The 22,074-nt window shown below is 40.3% G+C and overlaps 1 protein-coding gene across 2 annotated transcripts; it reads right to left on the bottom strand.

Annotated features, from left to right (window-relative positions):
* Window positions 1–5,364: 5,364 nt before the first annotated feature.
* klhl3 (kelch-like family member 3) lies at window positions 5,365–21,157 on the bottom strand. 2 transcript variants are annotated; one of them, XM_044363621.1, is made up of 15 exons: window positions 20,780–21,157; window positions 17,511–17,669; window positions 16,403–16,509; window positions 16,170–16,291; window positions 13,385–13,547; window positions 12,853–12,962; window positions 10,341–10,457; window positions 9,952–10,101; window positions 9,644–9,761; window positions 8,873–9,070; window positions 7,716–7,817; window positions 7,476–7,604; window positions 6,733–6,873; window positions 6,214–6,357; window positions 5,365–6,085 (listed from the first exon to the last, which is right to left on the bottom strand). In XM_044363621.1, exons 1-15 carry the CDS (start codon window positions 20,827–20,829, stop codon window positions 6,057–6,059), a joined length of 1,839 nt encoding a protein of 612 aa, XP_044219556.1. In that variant the 5' UTR covers window positions 20,830–21,157; the 3' UTR covers window positions 5,365–6,056. The 2 variants fall into 2 exon arrangements, with proteins under 2 accessions (XP_044219556.1, XP_044219557.1); XM_044363622.1 differs by having other exon boundaries at window positions 17,511–17,645.
* Between the last annotated feature and the right edge of the window lie 917 nt (window positions 21,158–22,074).

The raw sequence follows: 22,074 nt of genomic DNA, 5'->3' as shown, positions 1-22,074 counted from the left end.
ATACAGTTAGATAGTTTAGTCCAGTGGTTCCCAGCCTAGGGGTCGGGCCCCTCCAAAGGGTCACCAGATAAATCTGAGGGGTCGTGAAATGATTAATGGGAGAGGAAAGAAGAAAAAACAAAGCTCTGATACACAAATCTGTTTTCACTTTTTCTCTAATCTTTGATTTTTGGTGAAATATTGGATCATTTATTGAAATGAAACCATGTGAGAGGTTCAGAGGGAAAATTTGGTGGAGCTCATAGACATCTGAAATGTGACCCCGACTACGAACTGCTTTTTGTAAGACGTCAAAAGCCAAAAAAAAGTTGGAAACCACTGGTTTCATCTTTAACCATGTGTTGTATTTTAAAAGCTTGTTATGTTATCATTGTGTCAAATCTTCATCTGAAAAGCAACTAAAACTCTCAGATAAATGTAGTGTAGAGTAGAAAGTACAATATTTCCCTCTGAAATGTAGGTGAGTGGAAGTATAAAGTAGCATCAAATGGAAATACTCAAAACTGTACAGTATTTGAGTAAATGTACTTAGTTAATTTCCACCACCGCTAAAAAAATAACTAAATAGAACTCGTCGACTAATATTTAACGCCGTCATCAGCAGTATATTATCTCAGACCACTCGAGGAAACTAGGGTTTAGATACATGAGATTAAAAAAAAAGTATCTAAAATAGCACAGAACACCAAATAACCGCTGTAACGTTACTTTGAAAATGTCGACGTTGCTATGCGGCCGAGGTTGCTATGGTGACACGTGAACTGTGGCGTAAAGGGTGACCGTTTGCAACCGTTGGCAGCGGATCAACAACCTGAACCGAAACTGTCTTCAGAGCATCTTTTGGGAAAGTTTTGTGCTGACCGAGTCTATCAATACACATTTGGACTTGTTTTAGCAGGAACATCACAGATTTAATCAATAACGGCTGAATGATATTTAAATGAACCGCCATTGTCCCGACATTGTTGATGCTGGAATGATTAAAGACGTTGAAACCAAATAGGTGTTGTGTCGAAGTTTGTACCCCCTCGAATAATGTTCCCCTCCTGTTAGAATTGCGTTTCCCGTAGCATCACCTCCGCAGTTGGAGTTATGACTTATCTTATGGTTATGGTTATGATTATGGTTAGGCTAGCAGAGATAACCGGTTGGAGTTTAGGTGAACGTGGGGTCAAGTTAAGCACCTCAGAAGACGACTGGTAAGGGGGAAGTTTGAGTGCAGGTCAACGTTCGGGGGAAACATATCGACGGGAGAACAGACTTAGACACGACACCGGCCTATGTGTCACTTTCACCAAAATTGATCAACAAAACTGCATATAAACAGCTTTCTGACAGGATAAATACACAGGCTGTTTGACTTTATCACAATAGTATCACCGATAACTTACTCACCTGAATTTCCAATGAGTCCGCCATGTCCGCTGCAGCTAACTTAAGCTAACTAACGTTACATCTCTTTAATAGGCTTTGTTTGTTTTGTACAGAGTCCTGTGTGAAGTGTCCGCTGAATATAAAATCAATATATATTTTCCCGTCGCTTGGATTGAGCTTATTGGGGTTTTAATGGTGAACAATCAAACCAAATGGACGTTTCTCCTGTCAACTCTGCAGAGATCTGCCAGTTGCTAATTAGGCTAATTAGACCTGCAGGTGACACATCAACGACCAGGCGCAGAAAAGAGCTTTATATTTGGGCCTTTTTTACCCCCTTTCTTTTTTTTATCTAAAAGACTGAACAATTTTCAAGTGTAAAGGTCATTTTCAAACCAGAAAGAGATGACTAAATTAACCTAAAAACAGCATTAAGTTATTGATGACATTTTCAGGAGCTGATTCAACACAACACAGTTTAAATTCACGATTTTGAGCCTCCTGTACCTTTTACTTTCCTTGCTCCTGTATGCCAAATATGTGTTTAAATATCTTAATATCTTAATGAAAGAGTAAAGATTTTTGCCATTTCTTGTAAGCATGAAAAAATATCACTGCAGCTGGTATGAAAACACTTTAAAATGTCAATAATACTTCTTCCAACCAGCTAAAATACTGTATATTGACCTGATGATGTTACATAACGTGCATTTCATTCATTCAAATAATGCATTTTTAAAAGTGTATCAGGTAGAGGTTGCAAACTTTATTTTGTGCTGTCAACTTCTTTGACAAATCAGGTTTATATTTTAATGAAATGAAACTCTTCTGTTGCCATCTTCTCACTTGTGCTACAATCTGCAGTGCGAGACGTCAAAAGGTGAAAATACAGATGTGAACCAGCTGTTTACACCCGCTCACTCCACGCTAACAGCAGACAATGTTCAGGAACACAATCAGTGTTTCCCTGCTGTGCATCTGGTACACAGAGAAGAGGATGAATTAAACATGGCAACCCAAAAGAGGATTTATTGTTAAGCTTGGAGTCAGAAACAAAGACTCTGTTGTGCCCTAAAGGGAAAACCCCTCTGTTTATGTCACTTTGTCCTTTCAACACAATAAGTTTTTCATACAAAACATCCTAAAGTGCTAAATGCATAATTTTACAATTTCAGACAGAGAAGCACAAGTCAGTTTAGGGGCATTTTTGCAAAGTAAACCCGCTTTGAATGTGTGTTATTGATTCAAAATATTTCAGTTCTGATGGTTTACAGCTCCCTTGTAAATTATGTACAATGCACAAGCTTCAACTACGAATGTACACAAGTCCAACCTTCACAAACCAGTTTATCTCCATGGGAACAGCCATCAATTAATGAACTCACAACATCAAATGTTTAGTTTACAACTTACATAGTTTATGATGATTAAAAAAATATATGAGAACATTATTCATCTTAAAGACTTAAAGAACCAAACTGGTTGATAAAACAATCTCACTTTAAAGTCCATTTAGCAGCTGTTCCAGAGCTTTCAACTGTATCAAGTGGCCCCTGACCAGTTGAGGTTCAACATCTACACAGCTGCAGTTGGTAAATGAGAAAATTCAATCTCACCATGCGATACGTTCAAAAATCTCCATAAAACCCACTAAATGGACCTTGAGGTGAGACTGTTTTATCAACTGTTGTTTCCAAAGTCAAGAGTGAACTTTGAACCTCGACCATACTGGTGTTTTTTTTTTGGAGGTTTAAGCCTAAAAAGATGAGGTTTTCCAATCGTTCAGGCAGCCATTGGTTTTCATTTTTCCAGAACAATAAGATTTGGAGACTTGGAATTTGCTTCAGAGAGATGATTCATGGCAGTAAACTGAGAGGCGTTTTTATTTTAAGGAGCAGCAATGCAGTGAAGAAAATCAGAGATTGTTTAGTCATCCAGCTGCTGGAAGGCTTCCACATCCAAGAGCTTGAAACCTGCTGCCAAGTGAAGCTTAAACAATAATTTGAATAATCGATCAACAGGAAAAACAAAACAATGGCAAATATTTGAGCTGCTTTTCTGTGTGTTATGGGACAGTGAACAGATATTTCGGGGGATTTTCTGATGTTTTATAGACCAAACCATTAATCAGTTAATTGAAAAAAAAAAAAAACATTGACAGATTAATAAATAGTGAGAATAATTGTAAGTTGCAGTCCTACTGCCAAGTGCACTACAGCTGCAACAATTAGTTCATTAATCAACTGTAAGAAAGAAACTATTTTTATAGTTTAATAATAATTTTCAGTCATTTTTAATTAAAATTTCCAAACATTTGTTGGTTGCAGCTTCTTAGATGTGCGAATTTGATGCTTTTCTTTGTCATAAATGATAATAAACTAAATATCTTTGGGTTTTGGACAGTTAGTTGGACAAAACGAGACATCTGAAGACGTCATCTTCAAGAAGTCAAATTATAACATTTTTCAATATTTACTGACATGTTACAGACAAAAAGGATTCAACGAGAAAATCAGCAGATTAATCGATAATGAAGACAGTCGTTAGTTGCATCCCTAAAGTGCGCTACATCTAGCTTAAGCAAAAAAGTAGCCTTCGTAGCATGTTCACTACTAATACTGATAAAATCTCACCTCATCTGAAAATCCTGAGTCATGAGACCCTTCATCTCTCAGTGTTGTCTCAAAATGATGATTAATTTTTTAGTGTCTGAATTCAGTATCACATTAACCTTTTAGTGACGTCCATGTTTGCCTTTTGGATTACGGAAGATACGCAAAACACAATCATGAGTCTCACAACTTATGGTGTGATTTGTAACATAGACTTATTTAGTACATGTGACTTATAAATAACATTAACATGAAAAAAAACACCAGTATGGTCTTTAAAATATTTTTATATCCTTATTTATCAGAAGGCTATGAAATAAGAGTGGATCCCATCTGTGACTTTTTGGTAGGCAGAAGGTTGGCTGAGCCTTTTATCAACTATGGCACCAGTCAGTCAACTCAGTTTAAATCCTCCATCAGCTGAACAGATGTGAGGAGAGCACAAGTGAGAAAATTTAACGAGAACTTCGCTTTGATATGAATAAATTCTATGTGATCGATTGACCCAAAACAATAAATAAAAAAAAAAAATTGTGAACCTGCATCTTCCGCATTATAATTTTACAGTTGAATTTCTACAGTGTATTTTGACACACTTTCATCGACAACGAACAGAAATAACTCCTCATTCGTCACTAAGAGATAAAAACACCTGGTTGCTCCAGCATTATTCTGATTCTGATCATCACAACTGGCACTTTTTTTCTTTCTTTTTAACAATTTCTGATCAAATTATTGGCCGTTGTGGCGACTTTAAAACGCTCCCATGAGTACGATTAGTAACGGAGACAGACGGCCGAGCAGCCGTCTGTCTGACAGCAGGTCAGTGATCCAGTTTGTCAGTCAGAAAGACATGCAGACGTCCGACCGGCCAATCAGTGAGTCAGATCATCACTGATGCGGACGGCCAGCCTGCATCAGTCAGTGCATGTGTTCAGTGCATCAGTAGTCTGTCTATAACAGAATCAAATCCTACCATGTTGAATCACATCAACTGGCCTGGGTCTAATGTCACAGCAGTGGTTCTCAACCTCTTTGAAAACAATCTCAAAAAATATTAAATATGATACTTAATTTGCATATAAGATGTTTTCTACATTCTTTGAATTATCTTGCAGTTCTCTAGGTCCAGGCCTCCAGGATGAGAACAAATACTCTCTGGCAACTGTGGTGTTTTTGCAAACCATACAGCAGCTCTGTTACACCGCAGCTCTCTGGAAAACTGGTTTTCATTAGTTCAAACAGCTCAAACTGCTGATGGTCGGCACAGGATTCAAACAACTTGGTTCATTTCTCAAAATTAAGCTGAGCAACTAGTTGCCACAAGACCATTATATTCTAGAAAATGTGGCAGGTCTGATTATTTAAAAAAAAAAAAAAAAAAAAAGAATTGGCTCCAACAGTGCTCCCAGATTTACAGGATTCAGGATGCCGCAGCCAATCACAGGTCAGTGTTGCAATGTCCTGATTATTGCAGCAACACCATGAACGCTGTAAGCAGACAGTCTGCCTGAAACTAGGAGGCAGGCTGCTTCACTCAGTTGATCGGGTGAATGTTTCTGTCAGCTGGTGTTTCAGTGTTCAGTTCAGGTCTTCCGGGTCCATCAGAGACTGCAGGTGAAGCGTTACGCTTCGTTTGGCCCCTCTATGTCAGTTCCTTCCAGCTGACAAGTCTTTCCAACATCAGTGTCCGAGCAGATCTTATGTCAGCTGATACAGCGCTTATTATGTGCTTGGCATTTGAAAATGTTTCATTAAGACAAGGTTCTTTTAAGTCTGCTCTCTTCGTGGCTATTGCTTCTTATCTAGTGCAACAGTGTCCTTAAAAGTCAAGATCTCACAGGGCTCTAATGGAAATGGCTTGGAGATAACAACTAAATCAGGTTGTGGGTTAGCGCCAAATAGATCCATCCTTGATTGTGTCAGCTGAGGATTGAGGGCATCCCGTTCATTTGAACAGTCTTTTCCTCAGGCGTTACATCTCCGTTTGCCTGTCGAGCTTCAGACGTCAGTGTGCATCTCCGTGAAACTGGCTGCCGAGGCAGAGCTGATGCTGTGGGAGGCCACTGGTCATAATGGCTTGTCAATCACTGCTACTCCTGGAGAAGTGGGAACATGAGCGACAGAGAGAGAAACAGCTACATAAAATGCGAGGACCCTTTCATATTTATGTCTCATTGTGATGTAGGAATATTTCCTCGGCTTGATGGCATAATCAGACACTTACCAGCATAGCTACGTCCGTTGCTCATGTTGGTGGGAATGAGGCTCCACTTGTCTGTGGCCGGGTTGTAAAACTCTACAGAGGAGAGGTTACACGACCCATCGTCTCCTCCAATCACATACAGCAGACCATTAATGGCGCAGACACCTTGAAGGGAAGAATTATACTCATAAAACAACACCAATAGATCCTGATACTTTTCTTTTCAACATTATATAGTTTCTGGCTGTCCTGTATTTTAAATTCAGGAGAAAGTTTGTGATGATTTGTTTCTTTTTCAGCTTGTAGGATTGGAGCCGACGTATTTTAGCTAAAGGATGGTTGCTGACTAGATGTTTAGTGGTGATTAAATGAATATAGAATATCAATGATGAAGTAATGCAACAGGGATGAATGGTGATGACTGATCTCTTATGTCTTTCATTTTCTAGCATTTACATTAACAGCAATTAAACCGTTTTAAAAAAGCTATTTGTGAGATCTGCTTGACGGACGCTGTGACGCCTGTGGGTGATATCTGACCTGCGTTTCTTCGGCACATGTTCATGTCACAGACCAGCCTCCAGGTGTTGGTTTGCGGGTCGTAAACCTCAACACTCTTCCTCACCAGAGGCCCGTCGTGTCCTCCTGCTGCATACAGCTGACCACCCAACACACCCACACCTGGACAAAAAAGAAGAAACACAAAAAAAAGAGGCACCAGTGACTGTGTTATCATGATGCCAGCAATGTGATTTTGCATGTGAGGATTTTGCACTTTTTTTTTATTTTACTCCTGGGATCACAAGGATTTCCAAAAAAAGTCACTACAGCTCTGAAATAAAATGAAAACACTGGGTATTGTGACAGCAGTGTACAGAACTGTAGTAGCCTCTTTTCATTCTAGGATTCTAGTTTGAACTATGCAGACTACGTCCACCAGGTGTCACTGCTGCTCCATTTGCAAACTGTTGCAAAAAAACAAACATAATGTATCATTGTAGTAAAACACATTATCATGTTCTGTTTAAGGTTTCTTCTTATCAACTCAGGTTATCTTGTACTATATATATGATCATTACCAGACTGACATACATTGTAAAGACAAATGACAGAAAAACAATATTAAAAATCTTTTTAAAAAATCCAATGTGCTTCTTTTTTTTACAGCCACTAATTGGGGTTTAAGCTGTACTGCTTTGCTGCTTCCTGTGTGTATCATGTACTGTATGTGAAGTAGGGTAAAGTGTGTGTGTGTGTGTGTGTGTGTGTGTGTGTGTGTGTACCTGCTCCACTGCGCCGTGTGCTCATGTCAGCTACATAGCACCACTGATCAGTGACAGGGTCGTACTCTTCCACTGTACTGAGGCACTGACGGGACGCTCCATCGTAGCCTCCTACTGCATACAGCTTACCTGTAACACACACACAAACACACACGTCATGCATCGTGGCCCTTTTAATAATGACGCTGAAGTACATACGATATAAATCAGGTCACACACACACACACACTTGGGTCTTACCATCGACCACCCCTACACCCACACTGCTGCGTCGGGTGTTCATGTGAGCTACATAGATCCACTCGTTGGTTTTATAGTTGTAGGCCTCTACTGTCGACAAACCTGAAGAAGAGATACATGAGAGAAAATGAGACGGAAAAAATAAATAAGAGACAGAGACCTAAAACAGAAAAAAGGTGAACAGCATTAACAGACATTAATAAGTACATGAGAGTGTGTTTGTGCATCGAGTCTGTGGGTGTAAACATTTTGCATCCAGCTGGTAAACGTGTTAAACGAAGAGAAGAAAATGGCTCCCGTGTCTCTTATGTTTACTGTTAACACTGTAGTTGTGCTACTGCAGGCGGTTAGATCTGCTCAGCCTCAGGCGGTAAACAAGAACAGAGAAAACAGTCAGACAGTGATGCTAAGACGGGGTACCTAAATCAGCACTTGTGAGCAAGTCTTGTACAATGTGTTGTTCACTCCATACACCATTTCCCATAAGTCCTAGATCATCACAAGTTAAATGTCATAGCTAGCCAGACAGGTGAGTCTAAGGGTGAGTCGAGGGGCCGCGGTTAGTTCAGACATGTCCGTGTGAATGGCGTAGAAGTTATTAGACAGCAGAGATCACAGACTTACTTACTTGAGAAGAGTGTGACGGAAACCAAATTATGATGAAGCACCTGCGCTGGTACATTTTCATGGGGGCTTTTGGTTTTTTTCGGAAGCTTACAAAGTCAATTTTGTTCTACTTCTAAAAGCAATTTCTGTATTGGATTTGTCTTGAAATATGTAAAATAAACCCCAGGAACATCATTTTTTCAGAGAGACAGATGAAAGAAATGCTAAATGAGAGGTTGCATTGAGTTACAGAAGCTAGTGGATCAGCCTGGACATGACGTCAGGACTCTGGATTTCTATTCACCACTGAGGCCTTTACCTGATAAACATCAAGGCCGCAACAGTGTGTATACGTTTCTCGTTTCCCAGTCACACAATATCCAAACTTACACAACATGTGTTTTTAACCATGAGCTGTGATTGGACAAGTTATAAATACAGGACATGTTCTGTTTCTGGTTCTATTTATTGTGTAGGAACCATGTTTATTGCACTAACTGCACTACAGTGGAGATGGTGTGCGTGTACAGAGTGTAGGGTTGTGTGTTTACCTATACTTCCGTTAAAGCCCCCGACGGCATACAGTAAATCCCCCAACACAGCAGCTCCCAGTGTACTGCGTCTCTCCTGCATGCTCGCCACCGCGCTCCACTGATCTCTCACTCCGTCGTACATGTCCACCGTTCTCTCCCGCAACGAGCTGTTGAACCCCCCGACTGCGTACACACGGCCCGCCATGGAAACAACACCTGGACAGACAGAATGACACTTGTACATGAGTTGTGAGATGATGTATTTAATGTGAAAATGAATTTAGGTAGGCCGTGACTTTTGGATGATTAAAATACTTTTTTTTTTTTTTTTTTTTTTTAAATGTTTTGCATGTGTTAGTCCGTTAACAGATAACTGTGCACATTTTACATTCCTGCAGACAATTTGTTAAGTTAACATCAAATATTTAGACTTATTTTCTACTTTTCAGACAGTTGATTGTTTCAATTAATTTCACTACAGCATAACAGAGACCTGAAGCTTACACCATCACAGAGGACATTTTATCAGCTTTACTTTTTGTCAAACTTATGTTAGTTTACTGTGTGGTAATACAGGTGCAAGAGGGACTATTTCATTTCACTGATGATGTAGTAATACTATAGTTCTTTTTGAATCTCATAATGTTTATAATGTCAGCTGACGTTTTGGTAGTTTGAGGTCGTATTTTGTTGTGTATTGTATTTTGGGGTACTTTGCTATCGTGTCACTACACTGAAAAACGATGGGATACCTGCATAAAAGCCTACAAAAAAATGACACAAACTTACCCGCCCGGCAGCGTCTTGAAGGCAGGTCGGCTACTTGGTACCATCGATCTTCCTGGAAGTCGTAACACTCCACGCTGCGGATGGCCTTAGGAGCCTGACCCCCCACTACAATCATCACCTGTATATGCACGCACACACACACACACACACACACACACACACAGTTATCCAGTTGAATTACAGTAAGTATCTTGTATGTATGCAGTTTTTACATGTTCTGTTTGTCTTATTGAGACATGCATGTGTGTATGTGTGTGTGTGTGTGTGTGTGTGTGTGTGTGTGTGTGTGTGTGTGTATGTGTGTGTACCTTGGGGATGCTGATAGGCGTTCGTGGTCGGGTCCTGTCTGTCTTGATGAGGTGCCGCTGGTCGGCCGGCAGCAGGTGATACTTCATTGCTTCTATGAGAAAATCTTTACAGGTGTTGTTGTTCTTTATCAAAGCCTCTTCCTCCACAATCTGAAACAGTCACCACATGTCTCACCTTTATTTACCAAACACAATAAATGTACACAACTCTTTCTTTCCAGTGTAATATTAATATCTGAGAAGACTGAGAATCACTAATCCAGACTGCACATCATCCAGATGGCGACCTGTTTCCAAGACTAAAGCAAAAGAGGCAGTTCAAGTTAAAAAAAAAAAAGAAAAAGCAAAAGAATGCAGGGAAAGCGGAGCAGAACAGACATTTCTTTTACCTGCACCAAGTAGTCTCTGGATAGCAGTGGAAGTCTGACATGCTCCATCAGTTTGGGCATGTACTCCAGACGAGCCGGCTTATCGTACTTGATCCAAGCTATCATGGCCTCAAACACCTGGGAAGGAGATAGAGAGGAACGTCAGACAGCAGCGAGAGAGAAAACGTAACACGGTAAGACAGAAATAGTCAGATGAAGAGACAAAGACACACAGTCTGAATGATTAAAACGGATTCAGATCTCTTATCCCAAGTCCTTTACTTTGACCTACTTTCACTTAAAAATACATCGACTTGTCAGTGTCAGTGCTCTCTTTTTTATGGGAGTTTTTTGGTGTGAAAAATGATGGCTTATTATGGGTGGAAGGCCAAAACGGAGATAAATGTGTTTCACGCTTTGGCTGGACTTTTGCCCCTCCCCCGCGCACCTGGTTCGTCGCTGCATGAAGTGGTCGTGATTGACGGTTTTCAAAAGTGAGACGATTCTGAGGCTGGAAAGGTGTGGCGAGACAGGGTTTCGGTCACCGGTCATTGTTTGAAGCATACAGGAAGCAGGTCCTTAGTGTGGACATGGTCATGATGACACACCTCAAGACTAAAACAATTCAACTCACTGATTGTGAGAAGTGCAGTGTTTGAGCTACGGACACTTTTCTTTCATAGTGAAACACCTGATAGATTGCTGGTAGTGCGCTCCCAGCTGGACGTCAGCATAACAGAGGCGGCAGACATTCGTTTAACAGCCTTTTCGGTCCAGAACAGGCTTTGGTGAAGACACCACGCCCTGTGAATAATCCCCTGCTTCAAATTCATTGATTTACACACGTTCACACTTGATCATCTCTTGTCGGCCTGTGGAGCAGCTCCACTGGAGTAAATGAGGAATTAAGGGGCCCTTTGTTATGCACGAAAGCACAACAACCATGTGAGAGAGAAGACGATCACTCAACAGCCCAGACTCTAGTGAGGCCTCTAGACCAAAAACCTTCAAGCCACAAAAAGTAGACACACATGTATAATGTAACGCGACGCAACACAAGTCTTCTCTAATAAATAACGTCTTACTTATGTTCAATTTTTGTTGAGGCTTCTACTTTAGTTTTTTTAATGGGTTGACTTAATTCTGTGGCACATTTTGAGGTTGTGAAGATGTGAAAAAACAGGAAAACCTCCTGTTATTCTGACTTGAGTGAGTTCACACATAATTCATAGATGATTACCCCACCAGATACACAGAAATTAACCCTACATTAGCTATGTTTGTTGCATTATATTCATGTTGTTGTTGCTTGTTCTAAAACCACATACAAACAAAAAATGTATAATTCCTCATTAAATTATCTGCATTTATTGTGTTAGTGTTGATACTGGATTTTATCTAGATGTAACTGCCAGTGATGGTGGCCACTGATTTGTTGACACGTCTGCACATCCTTTCACTAAATGAAATAAAGGAGCTGTCAGAATGTCCCGATATCTCTGATTCTATTATTCTATTATTACTGATTGATGTTTCCCACGCCGATGCTCTTAGTCCCATTGGTGTAATACGACGTGAATATAGTGAAAGGCTGTTGTATCGTCAAGACGCAGCAGTAAATGAAAGAAGTATCTTTAACTGTATAACACAGAAGAGGGAAACTGCACAATTTTAAACTAGTTAGTATTGATTCTACTCCTGTGAAAATACAGTAAATACAAAAAGATGTGGGTGTCATAGTGTCACCATTTCATCTCATTTCCGGTTGCACCGACAGGGCTCATTCCTGGTCTTGAGCTAAGTCGGTTGTAACTTGGCGTTCTAAGTCTGACCTCGGTTTAAGGCTTCTTCTCGCAAAATCAAAACCTTGCTAAGGAGATCCTTCCATTTTTTCCTGTACATAATTTCCTGAACGAAGGCTGACCGAGTCTGAACAATTATTTATGGCCTCCGTTATTTCTCTCCAAGTCGACTGCTTCTTCTTATTTGTATTTTGTTGAGACTGCTTGGCAGTCAGTGCTTTCTTGTGTTGCCTATCCAGCTCTATTCATTTTCTGAATGCGCTAAGACCTGGCGTAGTTAAGACTAGGCTTAAGTTTGGTTGGTGCAACCGACGTAATTGGGTTAAGACTGGTCTCAACAAAGACCGACGTAGCAGTTAGGACCACGCTTAGTAAAGACCGGTCAGTGTAACCCATCCCAGATGCAGCCAGTTTAGACACTGAATGAAAGTCTAACAGTGTCAGGCTCCCTCTGTGTCTGTCCAGCTGAAGCAGCAGTCACCTTGACAGCAGGATGACACACAGATGCTCCCTCAGACTCTTCATGTTGACTCTCTAACAGCAGACAAACATACGTCCGCTGCTGAGGTCAGCGTATCAGACCTCATTTCTCTAGTGTAGCTTCTGCTCCTCCACAACATATTGTGTGTTTCTCCAGAATATGTACATTGTTAACTTAACGCTCACGTATCATTTCATTTAAAACCGCTTCTTTTAAAAGGGTTGTGTATGTGTACGTTGTGCCGTCTGACCTTCTCTTCAGTGGAAACGGTGAGTTTGTCACTGGAGATGAGGCTGCACACCTGCTGCAGGGAAAGTCCCAGAAACTCCTCTCCCTGCACCACCTCAGTGAAATGCTGCTCTGAGAGACACAAACACGCAAGGGTTACACACACAACACAAAACTAAACACGCTATATCTAGATTATAAGCTCCATGACTACTATATGACACACAAATTCCACACCCAACATCTATTAATGCTCAAAGGTTAACATGTTTTTAATGAAAAGATGTTCCTGGTGTAATTTTCACTATCAAAAACAGAACAAGGAAGTTATTAATTTTATGTAGGGTGTTTTCTTCACTTTCCTCTTTTCAGGACATTTTCTGGCTTGGACATTAAGCAGTTTCCTGGAGGCTTCAGCATTTTTCAGAGAGGGAAAAACTAACTGTAAAAGTATCACCACCTACCACACACACACGCACACACGCACACACGCACACACACACAGTGGTGAGGATGACTAAGGATCTGTGGCGTGTGAACAGTGGGAAACTTACCAGCGTATGCGTGGGCCTGGTTGAGAAGCTGCGTGCATGTATGCAGGTCAGCGAAAGCTCTGATGCCCAGACAGTTGGTGGGGTGAAGCTGAGATTGCAGGAACTCACAACAAACCTGACGAACATCCATCAGCTGGAGGAGACTCGCTGCTGGCAGCAGAACCTGCAAAGACGACACACGCACACGCACACATACACACACACATACACACACACGCCAAAAATGTTTTGAAAAATAAAAACGGAGTTAATTACCACCTACAGCCAAAGATTTAGGAGCATTTGATGGTTGAATATTAATTCTGCACTTCGCAACCACACAGTCACAGTCAGTTAGCTGTTTACCCGGACAACCTTTCTTCAAGTGCACAACCAGTGACCTCAGCAATCTTGCTGGAAAGTTATTTAGTTGGTTAATTAATTACCACATAACTAACCAATAAAGCAGTTACCTACCAACTAACAAGCCAGCCATGAACTTCTGTGCCTATCACCTTCTTACAGAGTTAATTTCCTCAAGAAGGCCGGCAGGATACTTAAAAATAAATCCATTTCGTCATCTCTGCACAAGCTAAATGTTGTGTTTGTTAACCGAACCAAGCCCTGGATTTGGCAGGTAACTGATTGTGTTTTTGAGTGTCTTCTTCAGGCCACAGCTCACCAGTTTTACTACCCTTGACACCATTGACACCATTAAATGAACAGACCCGGAGTAACTGTGAATACACTAATATTTGATTGCAGCAGTGCATTGTCCCTTGACAACAGATTGAACATGATTTCATCTGCTAGCTAGAGCTGAGGGAAAAAAAAAAAAAAATTTCATACGGTGTGAGATTTTCACCAAAGGATACATTAAATGTGTGTCTTCCTCAAGGCTGCAACAGTCATCCCTAAACTATTGTCATATTATATCAACCTGTAGCAATCGAGATATATTCTCAAAAGCACTGTGTGATATTTGACTCTGTCTCTTCTGCTCTGGCCTGCAGGCATCCTGAATCTTCAATGTTTTTTTGCTGGACGACCTTTCTTTTTTTTTTTTTTTTTTGTCAAAGCCCTCTGCGTTGGCACCCCCGCTGCATGCCGGACTGATCTCATTCAAATGACAGAGAGGGAGGATTTTTTTTTTTTTTCATGCAGGGCTGAAGTCAGTTAGCTAAGCAGGCAGTTAGTCTGTGTAGTGCTGAAAGCGTGATGCTAACAGACAATGTTCCCCATTGATGTATCCCTACACATTAGCCTAACTGGGTCAGTGAGACAGTCTCTGTCTGCCTCTACACCTCTTTGTCTGTCTACAGACTCACTCATCCTCTGAGTGTGTATTGTTACTGTCTCCTCTGTGCACAGCTGCCCCGGAGTCTTATGCCTTCTGAAAGGGAGCATTTGGCCCACTGGCACTCTGCTTACAACAGCTGTGACACACTAACACACACGTAAACACAGAGGGCAGCAGAAACAAATCACACTGCATGTTGTACAGTGAAAACGCATTTAAAGAAATTGGGAGTAAACACAGTCTTTTATTAAATCTGAGCCAGTAGTCAAAACACAAACACGTCACACATTCATGAAGGAGCCAATCAGGCAGGCACGCTGCTAACAGTGGGAGGATTTCCTGCCTCTCTCCATGCACACTTCCTGTACTAATAATCAGAGGAAGTATCCTGCCTGCAGCTTGATCCCGCTGCATTTATTCAACCCCGTGCCCGAGCCATGCAGCTACCAAACATTAATGCCGCTGAAACAAACAAGGCCTCAATCCTGTGCTTTCACAGCAAAACGCGGCTCAAAACCATTAGCAGTTCTCACATCGCTTGTAGCAAATATCTGCTCCTCAGGCAGGTTTGTTGTGAGCGTTCTGAAAATTAAGTGAAAAGACCAAAAGTGATCAGACCTTCAGAACTTATGACAAACAATAAAACTGACATTTAAAACTATAAAACACTGAATAAAAACAACACTTTTACCAGCCAACTTTCACATTTTGTTTGATAAACTGATTTTTATTGCCCTGAAACAAGAAAAATCCTGAAAAAGTAACACTTTCACAAACTTGCTAGAACCAGACAGAACTTATGGAAACCTTTCTGTAATTCTTGATAATAAAGATTGTTGTCTCTCTAATGAATCCTGGACGGTTTGGTTTTTACTGTTTGAATAGCAGCTTGTTATGTTGTAAACCTGATTTGTGCTCAGACTGGTGAGCGAAAACAAAGCTCTGACTGCACAGAGAGAAAGGTCAAGACGGCAGCTACAGGAAAAGTTTCCTTCACAACAACAAGGAAGTTCGGTAACTGTGTGACTAATGCTTGTGAGCCTTGATCTTTCTGCTGGGAACAGCGGGGCTGCTTTGATTAAATTATACAAACTGTAAAACCCGCAAGAAAATGTGACAAAAATGAACTGAACTGATGTTTTTGAAACATTGATTCCCGGCAGCTTCGTGTTTTCTGCTTTGAGATTGAACTCAACAATGACAACAGAGGAGAGGAATCATTGGAAGGGCTGCACGGACACTAAAATACAAAAACTAACTGTGGGATATACGATGATTAGAGGGAACTAACATCCTGCTAATGCTGTGACTTGCTGCTGATACTAGTTACGAAGGAGTTGAAAACAAGAAAAACAAGTTGAACACGAGGTAAAAGCTGCCAAAACAGGAGAGAAAAAAAAAAGAGAAAAAAGCCCACTGGGTAAAAGCAACACTTTTTCACCCCCGCTCACTCTCTTCCTCCTCGCTCTCCTCTATGTAAACACTATCTAGCACACACTCTCTCACCTGAACGTTGTCCTCCGTGACCTCTATCTCTGCCGTGTAGATGTAGTCGATCAGTTTCCTCAGCGTCTGCCCGTCCACCTCCCTGATCTCCACCTGATGGGCCTTACTCTCACTCATGTCACCTGCACACACACACAGAAACACACACACACACACACACACCGTCAAAGCGTGCACATGTGGCAAACACACACACGTTATATAGGCCGAGCAAACAACAGCGGGTAACGTACCTGTGAACATGGCACAGAAGTAGGGGCTACAGGACGCCAAGACCACCCTGTGAGCTGGCACTTCCACACTTCCCGCCACCAGCTGGACGTCACACAGCATCTTTTTACTGAAGGTTGACGAGTGACAAAGAGAAAGTTAGTGTTTCCTTATGTGCATTTATTCAAGTGTTTGCAATAAATGCAGTGAAAAAAAAAAAAAAATCATACAGGAGCCAGGAAAAAAAAATCTGTGAAGTCAAACATACATACGCGACGGCTGCCAGCGAATGTGCCAGTTAAGGTGTTAATCACCAGGGTTGTACTTTAAGATGATATGGATTTGATCCAGTTGAGAATTGTGTTTCAATATTATTATTATTAAAAAGAAAAAACCTTCACTTCACCGCATTATTACACCGTTAACAATCATCGCTGTGTGACGTTTTAAAGCACTGAATTGTTCCAACGTCCCTCGACCTGACTGGTCTACATCAGTTAGTGATTCACCAAAATGCCTTTGAGCAACACTCACTGATAATAACTGTGACTGCGTTCAGCTGTAAAAGAGCAATAAATGTAGTCATAACATAGTAAGACCGAGGAAGCCGGAATTTTTGACGTCATGAAAAGCTCGACCTTTCTTGCGGCTGCATTGCATTCTGGTCTATGCAGCAGAAACTAGAATCTCCTTCTCTTGTGAGGTGGATTTCTCCTTGTGTAACAGCTAAAGTTGGCACAAAATGTGCTCACAAAACCTGATGCTCTAGTTAGATTAATGGTTTCCTGTCAAATTGAAGCGAGGAACTGCAGCTTTTTTTGACAGTGTTTAAGATTTTTTTTTTGAGGTTGACTTTATTAAAACAAAAAGTAAACTGTTTCGATTCAGACGGAAGTAATTCATCACTGCACTGACACGTTCAGACGAGCCAGGTGAACCGAGGATGACTCGTGTTCATGCACTATTTCTGACTTACAGACTGGACTGAAGCCTCCTCGCTCACATATCAACGATGGCGGGTCACAGTAAAATAGCCGTAAGGATACAGAAACATTTGTGTGATACTTTTTTTTGGAGCGATTCTGCTCTTATACTTGATCCGGTCTTGTCAGCAACATATAAACAACACACCTCCTCAGTTCGTTCATCAGCTGGAAAGCCTTCCTCATGTGCGTCTGGTTGAAGGTGTGCATCCCTCCATTCACCGTGTCCTCCTCTGAGTCGGTGGTGCAGTTCGGACGCGGTGATGCCGGTGTGGCCACCAGACTGGTAAGACATGAGAGGCAGTGTCTGGATCATCGGGGATAGATGGTGACCCAAAAGTTAGAGGGGTTACTGCCTGGTTCATCTCCAGGATTATGAAGAGAGGACGGGACAGCGACACTATATCGGACATAGTGAAGCCTGCGAAATCAACTGTAGTGACAATTAATGAAACTGAGTTCTTCAAATATAAAGTTTTTCATGGTTATTCCCCAGTTGCGAGGTATAAGGGGGTGTTTCTTAAAATGTTTCATTGCCTGCCAGTGCCGACTATTTTCGCTTGCGTGACGCCACTGACCCATCCTCCTTTAATAATCCCAGGTTCTTCATGGTAATCTGCTTTGGTTGTCATGAAAGTCAGATGCAGCTGTACACTCAGGACTCTACAGTCAAGATTTCATGAATCTTTGAAGACATTTTGATCCAACATGGACTTTTCTCGTGTAAAATATTACATCAGCCCTGCTTGACTTTAAACACAGGTTTAAAACGCAGGCTTATGTCTGACATTCATGCATCAAGCATCAACTAAAACAATCATTTTCTTTTTTTTTGAAGAATTAAACACTTTTTCAAAAAGCTTTGGAATATAAACAGGCTCAGTGTGAAGGGAATGAAACATGTTCATAACAATTTTAAGGTGATGTCTACAAATTGCTTGTTTAGTCCAACCACTAGTCCATAACCCAAGAATAACAGATAATTCATTTACTATCACATACTGTATGACACTGAAAAACAGCAAAATCTCACATGTGAGGCTGTAACCAGCAAATGTCTGACATTTATGCTTAAAAAACGGCTGAAACAATTAACCGATTATCAAAATAATTACATTTCTTTCGATAGTTGCAGCTCTACATCAGACTTTGGTGATGTTTCACACATTTGGAGTGCTGAATTAAATTTAGTTTTCTTCATGATCCATTTAGGGTTTATAATCATAACCATCAGAGTTGTTGCCACTAAGCTCTATCTAATTTCTCTGCTTGGGCCTTTTTGGGAAATGTTCGAATCGATGAGCAACACTAATTTATGTCAACACTGGATTTTCAGTATGTTAAGTAACTTAATTTAGCAGGTATTTAGTTCACTGGAATAGACTGAAACAGATATTCCCATTTCATCTATTAAAGGTGTCTCAATTTAGTTTGTAAATTGAATCTGTAAAGCTAACGCACTTTACTCACGGATGTTATTTTAATGACGTCCTAACTCTACCGAATGACCTCTCAAGCATGCCTGTTATTTGACTGAGGACGCCAGTTGTATTCCAGATAACTGTATTCACTATTCCTTGACCCATATCCTTCAATCATTTTCATAAGTCATAGGGTCTTAAAGGATAAACCGGGCTATAATCTATATTTTTCTTATTGTCAACAAATCCTATGATAAGACCAAAACCAACAATGCGTCTCTCAATATTTTCTGTTGGACTTAACCACAAGCCCCAAGCAGAAAACATGAATCTTTAAAACCTAGTCACGAATATGTGCTTCGATTTTAAAAAAAAAAAAGGCTGCATGATTTCAGCTGACCACTGTAGTGTTAAGCAAACATTACTCAAACAGGAGTAAGAAGAGCATTTCTTGGGGACTATTTAGTACATATTTGATCCCCTGGTGAGTATTTACAGCAGTAATATACTGATCAGCATAATGGTGTAGCTCACAGTTGTATTTTTCATAGTTTTTGAACACCAATGTAGGTCTGTAGCATGGAGGAATAAGCTATATCAGTCTTGAGCTACACAGTCAATACTTAGTTACTAAGACACATTCACTGTTGGTTTAGGTCTTTTAATGGGATTTGTCGATAATAAGAAAAATAGAGAATATCACCGGCTTTATGCCTTCTTCGGACGAGTACACAAAGAAAAGAGCCAGTGTTTTATTTCAATAATACAGTCTGACCACACAGAAGCAAACCTGTTGGCTTTTCAAAGAGCCAAATAGACCAATAAACCTGATGGAGACTTTATGCAGAATGTAAACCCAGTAAAACTGCAACTAATGATTATTTTTATTATTGATTATTATTTTTGGTTTATAAAGTGTCTGTAAAATGAGAAGAGAGGAAAAATGTCCATCACAAGTTACTTAGATACAAATGTGATGGAAACAAATTGATTGTTTTGTTTGACCGATGCATTCAGATATTCAGTTTACTATCATACAAGAGAAAGAAAAGCAGAAAAATCCTCACAGATGACAGCTGAAAGTGGGAAAAGTTTAGCATGAGTAATGACTTAAAACGATTAATCACTATCAAAATAGTTGTTTATTATTTTTCTCTTGGTCAACTAATTGATTAGTCAATTAATCACCCAAGATGACCCGCACTGAGAGCAGGTGGCTGTTGGAAAACAGAAAATCAACAGAAAATCAACCGGAACAAAGGAACTAATGAGACATTTGCTTGATTTCATGTCTCACACTTGTTTGTATTAAACAGTCTGACTGTATATTATCTGCACTCTCATAATGACCAGTCTGTTATTGTCCACAGACAGATCACAAACAATGTGAACAAATAATGATGCAGCACTTACAAACCATGGGAATGTTGTGTTAATTCAGAAGGACACGACAGCACAAGTCTATCTTATCAGTATACACCCGTAACTCTGCCAGTTCATGTAGAGCTTTGTGTCCCAAAAGAGGGGAGATAAAAATCAAAGAGTCTGGTGTAAAATGGTGTTTGTTTTGAGTTTGAAGTGCGTCAAGTTGGGCAGTTAGTTAGCTTTTAGCACTGCTAACACGAGCTTATGATAGCTACCGTTAACTGCCATAACAATCATTGCTCGACTCGTATTAAGAGACAATTTTAGGAGCAAAACAAACCACTCTACACTCAGTTCGCTGTCTGAAAGCAACAACTTGACGACTAAATGTCTACATGTTAACTTGGTTAGCAACTTAACTGCATCAGCTGGACAGTCAGCGATGCTAGCTAACTTACCGAAGCTCAAGGCTAGCTTGAGGAAAGAGCTCATTGACTGTGTGCGTGTGTGTGTGTCTGTGTTTGGGATTTATGGACAGTGGATCATGTGCGGTAAAATGTTAACCAACAGATGTAGAAGCAGCGTGAATCACAGCTTTACAGAATAATCCCTACCGATGATGCCAACTTACCCCAACGACACACCGTCCATCCTCCCGGAGTCAGAGACCGCAGCAGGCATGAGCGCTGTGCAGCCGCACACAGATCGTCTATTGCGAAGATGAATCACTCTGTAGTCCACCCCTCCAAAAAAAAAGACAGTCTAGTGCTCTGGTATGATTGACTTGGTGCAAAAATATTAGTAATAGTAATATTAGTAATCAAATTATTTCAATAGCTTAAATACTTTTCAGTTCAAGAAAATATATAAAGAATAATTTGACTGTATGAAGTTGACAAATAACAGCATCTTCTTAATTGGTAGTAAATAATTGTGTGTGGCTTTTGATGTTTTCTTGTCATGTCACTTGTAAGTAATAGTTTTTATGTAACTGGAATAGACAGACCATCTAGTCCTGTTGCTTAGTTATATTTCAGTCATGGAAAGTGTACGCAAGGAATTTGAATTGTATTTTGTTCAATTCTGGAGGTGTGCGTTGACATGAGGGGAACAAATAAATGAAAAGAAATTTAATAAGTTATATATTGTATATAATTGTAGTTATATATGAAAGATGTATGCCAACACAAGAGAACCCACACCAACCCATCCCTCCCTCACCAACAGGATATAATAATAATAATGATGTCTGTCTTACAACAGTCAGGTGCTCATATGAACACTGAAAGAGGTTTTCCTCGCTGTAATCATTCCTCCCCTGTTCATACTGGCTGTTAAAAAATCCACTTTAAATGCGCTTCCATGGGGCCAAAATCCACAGTGTGTCCACACAGTCATTTTATGCAAACATGCATTTAAAAGTTGATCTGAAGCTTATTTGAGGCTTCATCAGTCTGAGTTAGTCATATCAAGCAGATATCTGCCACATTTACAGTCTTTTTAGCATCAAATTCCCTCTTTGTGTTTCCCTGTTGAGCTGCGGTGGAAGTATAGTAACAAAAAGAGGCACTAAAAAGACTGTGACGTTTAAAGATATCTACTTGATTTGACTAATTTGGACAGCTGAAGCTTCATATTAGCTTCAGATAAACTTTTAAATAATTTTTTGCACAGAAGGAGACTTATCCCTTATATTAAATGAGTTGTAAAGGGATCTTCTACTGGTCAGTATGAACAGGAGGAATCATTTGGGCTCCTGACTGTTATAATAAAAACATGTCTTTTAAAAAGAACAAGTTAAGTGCTCTTGTATGACTGTCCTGGTGCAAAAATACTCATTGTGTTTATTTTAATCTTTTTCAAATAAGTTTCTTTATTGAATTTTCCGAGTTAAATATGAAGGAAGTATGCCAACATAACCCATCC

This window comes from Thunnus albacares, chromosome 10 (genome assembly GCF_914725855.1).
Source record: "Thunnus albacares chromosome 10, fThuAlb1.1, whole genome shotgun sequence".
NCBI lineage: Eukaryota > Metazoa > Chordata > Actinopteri > Scombriformes > Scombridae > Thunnus > Thunnus albacares.
The sequence above is the reverse complement of the archived record's forward strand: the minus strand, read 5'-3'. Positions and strand labels throughout refer to the sequence as shown.

What these genes read in the sequence shown, in the direction of transcription:
- klhl3 (XM_044363621.1), bottom strand. Translation starts at nt 20,829, where the DNA reads ATGCCTGCTGCGGTCTCTGACTCCGGGAGGATGGACGGTGTGTCGTTG. An exon ending in ATGGACGGTGTGTCGTTGGG is followed by an intron (nt 17,670 to 20,779) that starts GTAAGTTGGCAT and finishes CCGATGATCCAG; the next exon opens with ACACTGCCTCTCATGTCTTA. An exon ending in CGCCTATCAGCATCCCCAAG is followed by an intron (nt 9,762 to 9,951) that starts GTACACACACAT and finishes GTGCATATACAG; the next exon opens with GTGATGATTGTAGTGGGGGG.